Source organism: Anopheles moucheti, chromosome 3, assembly GCF_943734755.1.
Source record: "Anopheles moucheti chromosome 3, idAnoMoucSN_F20_07, whole genome shotgun sequence".
Classification (NCBI taxonomy): Eukaryota; Metazoa; Arthropoda; class Insecta; order Diptera; family Culicidae; genus Anopheles; species Anopheles moucheti.
The window spans coordinates 66829165-66844036 of record NC_069141.1 but is presented as its reverse complement, the minus strand read 5'-3'; the positions used below and the strand labels follow the sequence as shown (position 1 = coordinate 66844036).

Genomic DNA, 14872 nt, shown 5'->3' with positions numbered 1-14872 from the left:
ATACAACTGTTGCAATTTACTTGCGCTAACAGTTGCTGTCACGTCGGCTTCAGCTGTCGCATTTGGTAACGTGCCATAAGAGAAAAATATATATGCTAAACTAGTGCTGTTCTTTCGTCGATTGTTCGTTCAGAAGGTAATGGTAATGAAGGAAAGAGCCATCCTTATTTCAAAACCAAAATTTAACTATTTCGTGTTTCGAATTTTCTCCACAGTAGGCTTTATTTTAGTTTGATTAATTTTCTAATGGCAACTTATTTCGAAATTGGCATTTTTCACCTTGAATTTACCTTGATGTATTGAATAGTTTCAACTTAGCTTGTGGCAGTGAAGTTTTTGAAAACAGTAGGTGTGATTTCCCTCGCACAAATTGTAATATCCTCAAGCATTCTCGGTAACTTATTGGTGCTGACAGTGTTGTGTGACAGTGAGACATTTTGGCAAACATTTTTACTTATCTTAGTCCCTATCATTATGGAAATAAAAGCATTCCCTTCAAGAAAACAATTTAGGTATGATAAAAAAATTCAAAACATTTTAATTGCACTATCAATTAGACTACAACACAAAAACACCTCTTAACCCATTGGTTCCGCATCAGTTCCAATTTAGTCAAAATTAATAATAATTTGTGCTAAAACAGAACCACAACACACACACACGCATACGCTATAGTAAAAGTAAAAGCTATGCCCCAAACGCACGAACAAAGTCGGTGTAACAAAGTAACAACAATGCGGATTCTCGCGTTTTGGTCGCAAACGTTTATATTTTAACCCCACTTAGTGGTATCAACGTGCGACTTTATCACTCCCGGCATCGGGAGTATTCCGTTTGTTTTTTCTTCTTTTTTTTGTAAGCTATCACCATTCTCACTAGCAATGGTAGCTATGCTGTATCTATCATTTAAAATCGAAGACAGTCCACTGTCCTCCTGTGGGGCCCGCGCCTGACCCACGAGCGCGGATAAGGAGCCGGATATCGGAGGATCTGAAACATGAACTAGAATGTATGCTACACTTAGAGAACCTACCCCGTGGCGCATTTGTGTGTGTGTTTATTCACCCCATTCTCGCCCTCCCCCGCCCGTTGGGTTTCGTTTTTGGTAATGGTTTCCCGTATCCATCTCTCCCGTCCTTATTCCGCTCTGCTGCGCCACTTCCATTTGCATGATTTCCATTTGTGTATGATTTAGTTTGTTTTGTTTTGTTTTTGTTTGTGCTTCTAGTTTTGTTTTACGTGCTGCTACATTTGTTCAACTAGATAGTTTAAATATACGTTTTTTTGTTGTTTGCTTTTTCTTTACTAGGAAACAGTGTTTGTGCTACGATTTCTTACCTTTATAGCGCCTACCCTCTCTCTCCTTCTTCTTCTCCGTTCCTGTAGTGGTACTGAAAATCGATCGGTAGCCTCACATTTTCACGCAGCGGTAGAATACATACAACGACCGACCGCAAATTTGCCCGAAGGTCCAAACAGCCCAACCGGACATCTTCCTTTCCCGTTCAACATTCTGCACCTTGCAAAACGGAGCGCAGCTGCCGTGTTTTCAAAGTGCTTCTAAAGGGAAAAGAACATCATCCATGTCTCACAACTACTGCCATTCGATTAACCTAGGTGATCGAGTACATTCGATCCGGTATGCTGTGTATGCGGGAGGGAGATTAGTTTGTCCTGTTTGTTTTGTTTTGTTTGCTTTGTTTGTTTGTTGGCATCGCCACCTGGATGGTGGATGAGTTCGTTGCTGCATTCACTCGTCAGATCTCGCTTGACAACGCTAGCACGCTGGGGTTGTGTGTACTGTCGCTTACCGTGTTGCTGTCGTTTTGGGTTGTATGATCGCTCACTCATTTCACTGGGTTTTAAAAGTGGGATGAAGAAAATAGAGCGGGTTGGTGGGGGATGAGAGAGAAAACATAGGTGGGGAAAGGTGGAAGAAAGAAGGCATGGGGTTGCCAGATCGGACGTGGAAGGAACGAGAACGTGGTAAGCGATCTAGCAGTACGCCAGATCATCCATATCCAGGTAGACAGCATGTCACACGGTCGTTTCCCGGTCGACGTGGATGTACTCGACCGGTTGCAGCCCGTGTCAGGAGTCCGGATCGAAGAACAGTGGTTCCTTCTTGTAGTCCTTCTTCGACAGCGTGCCGTTGAGCGAGGCGGCACCGGTACCGACCGTTGGTTTGAGCTTTTCGTTCGCTTTGCGCCGCTTCTTCACCATCACCAGCAGGCAGAAGATGAGACAGGCGGAAATGGCGGCAGCAACGCACCCGAACGCCGCATATATTCCGCCCGGGAGCTCGATCAGTCGGCTGCCACACTCCTGCTCGCTTTCGTCGTACCCGGACGGACAGTTGGGTCGACCTGTTGTTTTGCAACAGACGGAAAAATAAGAAAAAAGAAATCGAGTTCCAATCCCCCAAGCGGAAATAGTTTAATTAAGAAGTTATTTTACTTTAATCTATTAAAATGTCTAACAGGTGGGCTGATAATTGTTTGGCCTAGGATCCCTTCAAGCGTGATACACCAATTATAGCGATCTTTCAATTGTTCGATACCATTTTTGTAGTAGTATTTGCCTCTCAAAAAAGGTCTCAGTTTCGGCGAATACCTCTTCATCCGAGGAAAATTTCGTCTAAGAGTACATTCTTTTGATATCTGAGAAAAGGAATTAGTCACTGGGAGCCAGATCTATGCAATACGATGGGTGGCGAAGCAATTCGTAGCCTAATTCATGAATTTTTGCCACTGATTTGTGGCACGGTGCGTTTTCTTGATGAAACAAAACTTTTTTTTTCTTCAAATGTGGTCATTTTTTGGCGATTTCGTCCTTCAAACGCTCCAATAACTTAATATGGTAGTCGCTGTTAATGGTCTTTCCTTTCTCAAGATAGTCGATGTAGATTATTTCTTGCGAATCCCAAAAACCTGACGCCATAACCTTGCCAGCTGATTGTTGCGTTGTCCCAGCTTTGGAGCAGGTTCTTCGCGTTCAGTCCACTCGGATGACTGTCTATTGGATTTTGGAGTGAAGTGGAGAAGCCAAGACTCATCCATGGTAACATATTGACGCAAAAACTCGGATTTATTTCGCTTAAACAGCTCCAAACACTGCACCGAATCATCAATTCGTTGTTGTTTTTGGTCAAATGTGAGCTCACGCGGCAGCCATTTTGCACAGAGCTTTCTCATATCCAAATACCTGTGAATGATATGTCCAACACGTTCCTCAGACATCTTTAGGGTGTCAGCTATCTCGATCAGCTTCACATTACGGTTGCTTTTAATAAATTTGTGATTTTTTTTTATGTTTTCCTCTGTAACCTCCTCTTTTGGACGTCCACTGTGTTCATCGCCCTCAGGGTTCATTTTACCACATTTAAATTTAGAATTCCACAATTTTAAGGTTGGTTTTGGTGGAGCAGTGTCCAAAAACTCTTCATCAAACCAATTTTTGGCTTCGACTGTATTTTTCGTCTTCAAAAAACAATACTTTATCACCACGCGAAATTTCTTCTTATCCAAGATTACTCAAAGCACAAAAGCTGCGTCATGCAAAATGCTCTAGTTCATTAGGTTATTGTCCGAGTGCTGTCAAATTTGGACAGAATTCGTTTCAAGGTTGGTACAAACTAATTACGATATGGATTTGAATCTACTAGCGCGATCTGTGTGTCAGGCCAAACAATTATCAGCCAAACCTGGTACAAGTGTGTGCGTGGAGCAGAAGGTATGAGTAACTCACCATCACACCAGAGGGCGCTACCGATGCAAGCGTCCAGCTCTGGACACCGATATTCGCACTCCGTCTCGCGTGGATAAAGCCCAAACTCTACCAGCGTATCGTTGGTGGTAAAGTTTGACTGTAGATCGAGCTGCTGGATGAGTGACGCCTTCGTCCGTTGAATTTCCAGCCAGGAGAACCCGATACTGCCCGGTTCCTTGTGTATCGGTTCCAGCACCATACTCACCGGTCTGCGCGGGAAGCAAACAAAAACGTACGCACAACACAATAAACACAACCCAATCTCTCAGCACAGGGGCATCTCCCCATCCGAGCTACCTACCTATCGAACGTCAGGAACGGCTGATTGCTCAGCCAGTCCTCGCTGAAGATGTGCAACGCGGCGGACCCTCGGGACGGTGGCGAAGGGCAGATGACACGCATCACCTTCAGCGGCACACCGCTGTACACGATCAGCCGGTTGCGTGTGTTACACTTGGCAAAATCGTCCGCCGTCGGTTCCACCGGCAGAAAGCTGCCCCAGGTGCGCACGAACAGGCTGCGGTCCTGCTGCTGTGCCTCGATGTACCACGGCAATCCGTCACAGCTCGCTTCGTGCGAACGGAGCGGAAAGTTCATCTCGTCCTCACCGCCCGAGCCGCGCAACCGCAGCCTCCGGCGACACTCGGGCACCCGGATAAAGTCGTACGCCGCGTGGAAGTACACGTCCGCAAAATCCTCGGAAATGTTTAGCCGCGTTACGACGAACGTCAATTCCAGCGTGCGCGAGTTGGAGATGAACGTAAGCGGGGCGTTGTAGGTGCTGCTGGTGTTGTCACAGAAGCAACCGAGCGGGATGCGGGCGTCCGGGTAGGGCACGTCGTAGATGCGCAGCTCACCGATCCGGCTGTCCGGTTCGGTTTCGGACGGGCTGCAACGGGCCCGCCCCGTATGACCATCGCTCTCGGTAACGCAGGTCGCAAACTCACCGAACGACACGTTGAACAGCTCGACGCGGACCTGTCGGTAAAGAGAAAAACGCAAGCAATAAGCAAATGCGCGTGTGCCATTGGGTTGCAACCAACAACCCGTACCCTTTCGCCAACGGATGCTTCGAACCGGTACAGACAGGAAATGTTCTTCGCACCACCGCGACCATGAAGGAATACGTTCCGCGGTGACTGGAAATCTCCTTTCCGCTTGCGGAACACGCGCGAACAAAGTATCGGCAGCGACGGATCGGCCGCCTGCGTGAGATCTTCCTGGGGAACGCGCGGTTTTTTCTGCTCGCCCAGGTACGGATCGCCACCGAGCTCCGTGTCCACAAACTCATAGTTGATACCGAAGCTCGACGGAAACAGCGATGTACCGGTCATGGTGTGGAATTCAATTTTCTGCAACAAAACAAAAAAAATCGGGTTTTCCAATACATTCGCAAATGGCACACACACACACACTTACCAAATCCCGTCCCGTGCTGACGTAGCTTTCCAACGGTGTGCACGGGCGCATCCCATGGCCTTTGCTTTCGAGCGTCATGTGGTCGCACAGCTTCGGAGCCTCATTGTCGAAGAATTCCGCCATCAAGCGGCGTGACCCGTACGGTGCCGCTTTGGACGATTGCCGGTCCTTCCGGCCATGGTCCTTGGCAAGATCGTAACCCCCGGACGAGTCTTTGCCGTGGCGTACCGACTGCACGTAATTGCCGGCACCCAGCTCGGATTTGCCCTTGTGCTTGGCGTATTTATCCTGTCCGGACGATCCATAGCCGGACGAGCCCCGACCGCGGCCACCCTCGCTCGGAGCCGTCGGTGGCGGTTGGTTGAAGATGCTGTTCACCGTCGGCCCGTAGATGTACTGATCCACCGGGTTCCACACGTTGTCCACATTGATCTTGAGACTCTTGCCGTTCTGATTGACACCGGTGTAGTAGCTGTTGACGGTTCGGTTCATCAGCTGCTGGTAGAGTGCCGTCGTCGTGGTTAGCCCCGGCAACGCGGATGATCCGCCTTCCCGTACGCCACCACCCAGCGTGGAACCGTACGCCGTGGTCGAAGGACCGCCCGGCGAGGACAGAATGCTTGCGGGAGAGGTGGTGCGTACCGGGACGTACGTACCGGCACTGTCCCAGATGCGGGTACGCGTAATCCACGGCAAGGGTGACTCGCTCTGAAATGGGGGGGGAGGCAGATGAAATAAAAACGGTGACATTAAGTGGCCATTCGGCACCCGCCAGCCAGCCAGCCGAGACACACGTACCCGTCCGATGGTGGAATTATCGCTCCCGCTGCTGCTCGGTTGCAGGATTTGCAGATGGTAGTGTGTGAACGATATCCAAATCAAATCCGTCGGCATACCGTGGAAGTAGTACGTGCAGGTCGTGTTCGGTGCGAGCGTATGGCGCGGGCTGAGCAAATGGCCCATCCTGCCACGGCGCGACAGTAACACTTCATCTGTGAAACGCGATCGAACGAAAGAGGAGACACATGGAGAAATTGCGAAAATTCAATCCATACTGACATATAAGTTCCAAACATGAACCTTCGGGGCCCACAACAGTTTCAAAGAAAGAAAAAAGTTTAAAAAACCACCCTCTCCGGACGACCCCAAGGATTGCTCTCCCGTGAATAAGCTACTACTTGTACACGCTTGTCTCATGATGTCACCGGCAAAAGTAAAAGCAGCACCAGCAGCACACGCCTTAAACGGAAACAGGAAATTGAATTTATCATTCCTGCAACCAGATTGCCGTTGCCGTTTGCTCATTGTTGCCTCGCGCGCCCGTGAACAATGGTTCTTCATCGTACAGGGGGCAGTAGCAGTCCCTCAACGATTGAGCCGTCGCCGTCGCGCGGTTTAGCCCATCGATAGACAGACTGATGGGCTTTAGCGCTCGCTAAGCTTGATGTAAATTGATTTTCTTTCATACACTCCAGCTCCACCCGTGGGTGGCCCCTCAATGATGGGTCGGAAAAATCGTTTCCATGTCGGGTGAATGGGAGTTGCTTCAATTCCTTTGCCTCCTTTTTTCCAGCTTTTCAAAAAGCCAAACCATTTTTATGGCTATTTAAATGTTGTTTGCGTTCGAAATTGACGGAACGTGTTTCGGGCTGCGGAAGCACTTTGCCACTTTTCTTGTGTTTTCGCACTCACTTCTCGTCTGCCATCAGTAAAGGGGGGGGCAAAGAAATCAGGTCAGGACATTCCGCGAGGACAATTGCCATGACGCGGGTGACGACACACGGCGCGAAATTTATTGCTCTCGTCCAAGCTGTCACTCGGGCCGTTAATGGCCCATCTTTGGCACCCGGGGTTTTTTTTTTTTTATTTGTGAATGGGGAACTTTTGTAGCGACTCATTAGCGTGCGCTTACCTGGGTTGGAGGCATTGATGTGAAACTCGCACTTGCTGCCCTGGGCAAAGTCGTACGAGTCGGAATCGGCAAACAGGATGTCGACGTCCAGCTCGAAACCGCGGTTCGACTGACCGGACTGGAGCGGTGCGGAGAAGGGACTCGAATGGAAGGCGATCAGCATTTCCGGACCGCTGTGGAAAGATGAGAGAAAATATTATTTAGAAAAAAAAAACGACACAACTTTAACCGGCAGCACAACGTGTTCGACAGTAATTTGAAACCCGATGGTTTCCATGGTTTCCATTGATTCGACCGTTTTTCTCATTTTCCAGAACCAATTATTCAAACGTTCGTGTAACTTCTCAATCATCATATATCGTAGCGTTTTCATCTTCACCGTTGGGAACACACGTCCGCTCACTATCCGCCACTAATCCAGCCACGTGGGTAGATGATGTGGATTACACAGTTCCACGGAAATCCGCCAACATTTTCCTCCATTGTTCGGGGAAATATGTTGCTGTCTGTGCTGATATCTGCCACCGGGAAACATAAGTTATATTATCACCGAATAAGAAAATGAGAAAAGTTTCCTGGCGCTTGCCGCGAAAAAAGCACACGTACACACACTTACATGTGTTTGTGTGTGTGTGTGTGTGTGTGGAAATGGTGGAAAACATCATTCGTATCGTATCGTTCCGGAAAGATTACCCGGGGAGTACTTTTGAAATAATCTTTTTGAGTTACAGCGGAATATAATCCGTGTCCGTGATTTTTCGCCGCCATTTTTTTCCACGTTTCATTGACGTCAGTCCCAACGCACGACTCGTTACCCGGTAGGGAGGGTGGTTTGGGTGTTTGACGAAGCTTAATGAAAGTTCACGCGAAAATAGAACGCGTGAAGCAACGTTGGATCTTCGAGGCAAGTTTTTCAGTTTTTAAGAAATTTCCACCAAGCTTTCTAATGAAATCCATTCCGTTTTGAAAAATCCGTCGGAATGCGAAAAGAAACTTTTGTTTTCCTCCATTCTCCAAAACAGCGGCTTACGTTGAAGATCTACACATGATTTGAGGGCAGCCTTCAACTCGTCTCATCTCGAGAACATATTTCATTTCGGCAATTGTTTTCCCTTCCGTCTGCATTCCCTTTTTGTGTCATCCCTCGGTGTTCGATATCTCGGTGCGTGGGTTGCGTTATTTACCGGCACATGTGTGCTTAATTATCCAAAACTTTGCGATTCACTCGTCTAGGCGTCACTTACCGGGAAACGACACGCGGCAACCAGTCTCCGCCGCAGTACTTTGCCAGTACCGGATCGTTGGTGCTGCTACCGTCGTAAAAGATCAGATGATCCCGCTCGCCGGTACAGTCCGACCAGGCCCGTACCGCACGCGATGTTTTGTTTAAGCTGGCAATGGATCTGTAAGTAGAGGCAACAAAGTTTACCGTGGATGAAAATAAGCCATTTTTCTGTGGAATTAACAGGCACAAAAAATTGAAAATTATACGATGATTTCAGCGTAACGATTAGTTGGCAGGTGGTAAATGATGTTCACGAGATAAAATTAAAATTGGTTTCCTTAAAGGACCCCCTAAACCACATTTTTATTGTGATGGATAAAAGAAAAATTCTTTAATTGGTTTATTTTATATTTCTTCTTAGAAAAAATACGTCCTTACACTGAATTATGAAGAATTTTTCAATTGATAGCATTGTAAATAGTATATAAAAATACTAAAGCAACATAAATTCATGCAAACATTTGAAAAAGTTCGATTTAAAATATTGCTTTCATTTTATTTAATATGTAATTTGTTGTGTACCTTAAGAGTTTAAAAGTTTATACAATCATTTATATCTAAATAAACTTAAGGTAAACTGACAACAATGAAGTAGGGAAAATGAAAAAGAAAACAGGGTAGGAAGGAAAGAAAAACTGACGAAACAGCAACAGTAAGGAGGTAAAAAAAGATAAAGTAAACGAAAGAAAGATAAAAGAAGGAATAAATGAAGCAACTACAGGAGATTGGAAAAAGGAAAAAAATTGATGCAAATTAAGTAAAATAAATGAAAATTCATAAATTCACATACAAAATCAAAAAACCAAGAGAATAGAAAAGCAATCGGAAGTACATTTCAAGATCGATAAAGTTAACATGGAAAAAACATTACACAACAAACAATACAATTGACCCGTTGCTGCTTACGCACGTATGAAAGCACGCTGAGTAAACGCAACAAGCAAAGGCCTAACACAAATGCGGCCCACGAACGAAACTGTGTCCATTGAAAACAATTTTCCAACCTCGTACTCAAGTTTACACGAACCGTAACGGGCAAGCCAATTTACAAACCCCGCCCCCATGAGCCATGATGTCCCTTTTCGCTAGTCGCTCAAAAAGTGGATGAAATAATAGAAACGATTCTCTTCCATTTGAAGAAGAAAAAAAAAAACACCGACAAACGCCACTTTGCTCTCTGGTTGGCCACGAAATGACCATGCCCAGCGTGGCCACTGTACGCCCGGACCACGGTACGGTTGAGTTTGAAACGACCGTGTCAACCTGACCGAAAGGCACGAAATGGGTGACGAGCTTTCCGCTGACGGAACACCGGATTGTACGGGGCCGGTTTGAAAGTTTTAATGAGAGCACTCGCCAGAAACGCAAACACACACGCGCATATCACATCACTCGTGGACAAATAGGAGGAACTATTCGAATGTTGAATCCCTTTGACCCTGGTCCCCGGTCGGGAAAAGCGGTACTCCTTTGTGACCGATTGTGACCGAACGACGTGTGCGAAATAAATCATGGCCCTTCAAACCGGTACGGCGGCGGCTCACACACCCACCCACCCAACCCACCCCATCGATTGGTGCACGGTGAAAGTTGTGTAGTCATTTTGATCCTGTCAACATTTCACTCCCTCCCGAATAGTTCCGTTCTGCACACCAATTCTTTCGGGGGAGGGTTGCAATTAAAAAAGTTACAGCACAATCGGCATCCGCGCGCACTGTAACACAACCCTCCCCAAAACGTATCGCCTGGTACATGTGCTTTTGTGCGGCAAATAGATGCGACAGAGAGAGGGAGAAAGAGAAAGAAAGAGAGAGAGTGTACGTTGTTGCTGTATGTTCATGAATAGAATTTGTTCAGTGCAACTGTACCCGTTGCCATGTTTACCATGGCGACAGTGAAGCGTTAGCATCATCCAAGTGTGCGAGATAAAACACACACAAAGCAAAAAAGGAAAAAAAGGTTGCTGTAATTTTGTGAGCTTTTTTTTGGGTTTGGAAAGCTCAACGAAAAAAAAAGGCAGTTGTTGCAGCAACTACCAACCAATGAATGTTTATGCCATCGGTTTGAAGTGCATTTTACCCACGGACAGATTGAATAGTGTCGGGCTCACACACCCCCTGCAACGGAACGGATGCACTAGGATGTGGTGAATAATAAAGCGCATTTTATGCGTTGATGTTCCTTTTTCTATGCCAAAGTTCCTGTCGATTCCTGGGCAGCGGAGCAGCCCATCGTTTGCTGGGGGGATGATCGTGCCGATGATGGTGAATTGTTTTTCCTTCGTACAACAAAAAAATAATATTAGTATTCATATTTACACTGCAACTACAACGAGACAAACTAAGCACAGGTCTCCCGTACGCCGAGCGCTCAGTATCGCTTCCGTTCACACCCAAAGCTTCGCAAAGCTGGGGAACAACAACCAAAAGTGCTACGAAAGCACCATTTCCACCATCCGGTTTCAGCGTTCGACCAGTGTTGCCATCTTTTACGCGGAAAATGGTAAAACTTTTCTCATAAACCAACGCTCGACAACACACCGAATTGCTTCAGTTTGATTCTGAGTGTTGTAGTTGTGTTTTCCACTTCTATCTGTGTGGTGCTTTCCGAATATGTGTGAGTATATGTGGGGGGATTTTCCACCACACTAAACCAAAGAAAAAAGCACACTCGACACGCTAGCAACATTGAATTGTGGTTGAATGGGTGGTTGGGGGATTTGGGTTTTGAGGGCCACGCGTGAACGAATTTTCCCGGATACTGGAACCAAATTTCATTCCTTGTGCGCCCCAATGTTGGCAGTTGTTTTGGGGTGAAGCAACAACAAAAAAAAAAAAACAATTCAAAACCACCACTGTTGCAAAAATAGGGAAAACGATTTGCACGAACTCTACACCACGTGGTATGTCAATATGGGGAGGGGAAACTGTCAGGAATGCAATGTCGGAAAGTAGAAGTGAAAATTATTATTTTCGCTGCTCGGTGGTGGCACTCGAAGTTTTCTCCACTTTTTGCCATGCGGCTTTTCCGGAGGTTAATAAACTATCGCCTTGTTGGTTTCCTTACTTTTTTTGTTTTTTGTTTGGGTCGTTCCATATCCTTGTGTTGCCTTCCCGTGTGTTGACAACGGGTTTTCAGTCGTGTGAAACAATTGTACGACCGATTGTGGGGTGCGGGAGGGTAAACGGGAAAATGCAACCTCTGCAACGAACCCCGACACCACACACAGAGAGGAAAATGTGTGCGCGCAAAAGGAAGTTGCATGTAACAAAAGTAAATTATTATTTCGTTTACCCCCATTGACTGGTTGGAGCAAAAGTCGTGTACGAAAGTGAACAGTTATTGAAGTGAAAATTTAGCGGTTTCGTAATTTTCACCGTGCCAACACCAAGTCACGAACCAATTTCACGTCACCTCATTGGAAGAAAAGCCCCCCGTTTGAAGAGGGGGACCCGGTGGAAGCTGGACGCGAAATTGAATTGCTGGCTGCGTTCCCTCTGTTGAGCTCCACAACGGGAACTAAGCTACACAATTTTCGGTAAATCGCATGAACCTGATCGTGGCCCGGTCGTGATTGGAATAATTGCCGGCGTTTGGCAGAGGGATACGGTAGAGGAAGTAACGTCACAGAACTAATCGTAACGTTTCGGTTGCTACAATACGGAATGAAAATGTGTTTTTAAAACGTTTTTTTTTGCCTTCGCAACCTCCTAATGGGTGTTTCGCATTTTCCCACCACCACCACCAACGCCGGCTTTAAGGTGGTCGTTTTTAGTTTCGTGAAGGGTAATTCGGTTTTCATTACCTTTAATGCGGGAGGTCATAATTATCAAGCACAAGGGAATTCTTAAGCATGTTTCGTTTGTTTTGTTGTTTTGTTGTTTCGTACACGCCGGAAGGTACCGGAAAAAAAAAACTCCATGCCACACAAGGCAAAGGTTAAGGAATGGGGAACCTTCCTCAACCGAAAGCGCTCCTGTTACACTCGATGAAAACTACCGAAAGTCGCACAAACCCGTTAGTTCATAAATTAGATATTTTTATCGCTTTCCGTTTATCGCTTTTTGCCGCCCGTGTGCCGTGGTTTCGCAATGTTGTGGTTGACTTTACTTCCCGCAGTACATTTTTTGGAACGAAGGAAAAAAAAAACAGGAAGGAAAACCCCTGGAAACCCGTACCGAGAGCCGCCGAAGTCGACGAGTTTGGGAAAGACAACGAAATAAAATCGTTTGGCGCTGGTGAAGAGTGAAACGATTTCCGATTTTTACCCAGCTTCACCGCGTGGCACCGCGTTTCCTGTTGTTTCCAGCGCGAAAGGAAAACAGATTTTGCCAAACAATTCGCTTGCGCGCGATGAAAGGGGCAAAAAAGGTACGCGAATGAAGCGCGAGGCGAAAAAAAAGGAAAACTCCCCACGATCACACAAAACAAGAGAAAAAAACGCAACGTGCTTTTGCTTCAGTTTACACGTCCGTGTCATCGTTTTGTTCGTGATTTCGAACCCTTTTCAAGGAATTTACTGTCCGTAAGAGAACCGGCAAGTACCACCATCCAACTTGCTTTGCTGCTCCCTGGTGTAGAAGAGGCAGCTGCTGGCAAAGCTGAAGGAAATTTTACAACCATTTTTCCCTCCCTCCCCAGCCTCCACCAAGCGCGTTGCCGGTTTGACCCGGTTTTTGTGCTGGTGACACATCGCGTACAGTGTTTTTGCTTTATCCTCCATGGCGCAATGAAGTTGTTTCATAAGAAAGCTCATAACTTTTTGTTCTTTGGTTGATTTTTTATCACTCGAGAAATTGGAAACCGCAACCAAGAAGGAAGTAAATCGTGGCAAAGCTGGAAATCAAAGAAAATTGTAACATAAAAATGGAAGAACGAAGAACGAGCGAGAGGAGAAAGCGATGGAGTGGAATCAAACTTCCTACCCGAAGAATCAAACAAATAAGCAACTTTACGCAAAACGTGCAATGCGAAATAAACCATTAAAAGTGGACCGTTTTCTTATGGAAATTACGCGAAAAAGGTGCGAAAAACAGATAAATGCAACGACACAAAGCCAACGCTCAAGTGCACTTTAATGAGTAACTTCAACCGAACGCTTCCACGGTGGTCTCATAGTTGGTGTTAAACGAACGAATTCCCCGCGCCAAAAAACCCCAATTCATTCCCATTTTTACACTGCTGGCATTTGCACGGTTGCAGCATCCTGGGCTGCAACAATGCCGGGCTTGAAATTACTAGACACGTGGTTTTGTGGTTCCGCCGCTTGCCTTGTGCGACCGCCCTTCTTGCTGCCATTGTTGCCGCCTCTAACTCTAATTAAAAGTTAGCGCATAGTTGGCGCGACACGAAGCGGTGAATTAAGTTCGTTTTTTTTCTTTGCTTTTGTTGCGGCCCCACCGATCGATAAGGAATCTTTCTCCGCTTGTTAGGGAAGGCATGATTTACAGCCAGATAAGATGACGCTTTACAAAATGGATGTGGTTTTTTTGTATGATTACGTTTTGATGCTTCGGTTTTGCAATGGTGTTACAGTTGCGGGAAGGTATGCGTTTAGCCGTTAAAAGGATTTACCGAAATTGTTCGTTCGGAACGGTGATAACGATGAGATTTGAGTTTGTGTGATGATGGTTTTGTGTAAGTTTTTGTTTATTTTTTTTGTTGTTGCGAAAATACTGTATTAAAGCTGAATTTCTTTTAGATGTATTTCACCAGACTCGTAGTAACTTAGGAAGAATTAAGATTATTATTATTCAAAATCATTTTGGAATTATCTGTTGTTTTACTTCTACTTGGTGTTATGTAAGGCACTTGAATTTAAGTGAAAAACTAAATTAAAGGACAACGAGAGTTTGAGCGAGACCAACAAGCAAATCCTCAGTGCAAAAGCCACCCACCAGTTCCGTAGCATTAGTTTCAGTGTTGTGGTGATCTTCAATGAACACAATAGGACAGAGCATAGAAGGCGCTGAAGAATTTTTCTAATATCGCCGGTGAATCAATATTGTCATTTGATATTTATTTGTTATTTATTAACTAAAATTCAACAGACCGTGTGTGGTCCCCTGGAAGCGTCACGTTCAGTTTTTCAGTCAGTTAACACTTAAAAGGCATGAATAAAGTTTAACATCGTGGTGCCCAACATGTCAGGTTGATGACGATCACAAATGACATTGAACTCACGGCACAAACGGATAAACGGATCAGAGGAGCCAATGCGAGTGTGGCGTTTCTCAATGTCGAGCCAGGCGCGATCTCGGCGGGACATACACGTGATCATATTTTGTACAAAGAATTCAAACATTTCTAGCACTAGTAATACATAAGCCGAAAGCGTTGTGCTTCAACCACTACAAATGAGAAATAAAATGGCAATTTTAGAGAATTTCCTTTGGGACTATTCAATCCTGCAGGTCAAAATGGATTTATTGGAACAGCAATCGATGGTTGAGATAATCTTATTACAGCGTAGGATGCTTCAATGAACA

At 45.7% G+C, this 14872-nt stretch overlaps 1 protein-coding gene across 1 annotated transcript in view; it reads right to left on the bottom strand.

Annotated features, from left to right (window-relative positions):
- Positions 1–265: 265 nt before the first annotated feature.
- The window catches only part of LOC128302044 (uncharacterized), a 94194-nt gene continuing 79587 nt past the window's right edge, over positions 266–14872 (bottom strand). Inside the window, exons 8-15 of the mRNA XM_053038759.1 lie at positions 8344–8502; positions 7100–7272; positions 5986–6179; positions 5188–5895; positions 4821–5120; positions 4070–4746; positions 3748–3977; positions 266–2366 (exon numbers count right to left, since the gene is read on the bottom strand). Of these exons, the coding sequence (XP_052894719.1) occupies positions 2092–2366; positions 3748–3977; positions 4070–4746; positions 4821–5120; positions 5188–5895; positions 5986–6179; positions 7100–7272; positions 8344–8502 (2716 nt within the window). The 3' untranslated portion in view covers positions 266–2091. The remainder of the gene's footprint in view (positions 2367–3747; positions 3978–4069; positions 4747–4820; positions 5121–5187; positions 5896–5985; positions 6180–7099; positions 7273–8343; positions 8503–14872) is intronic.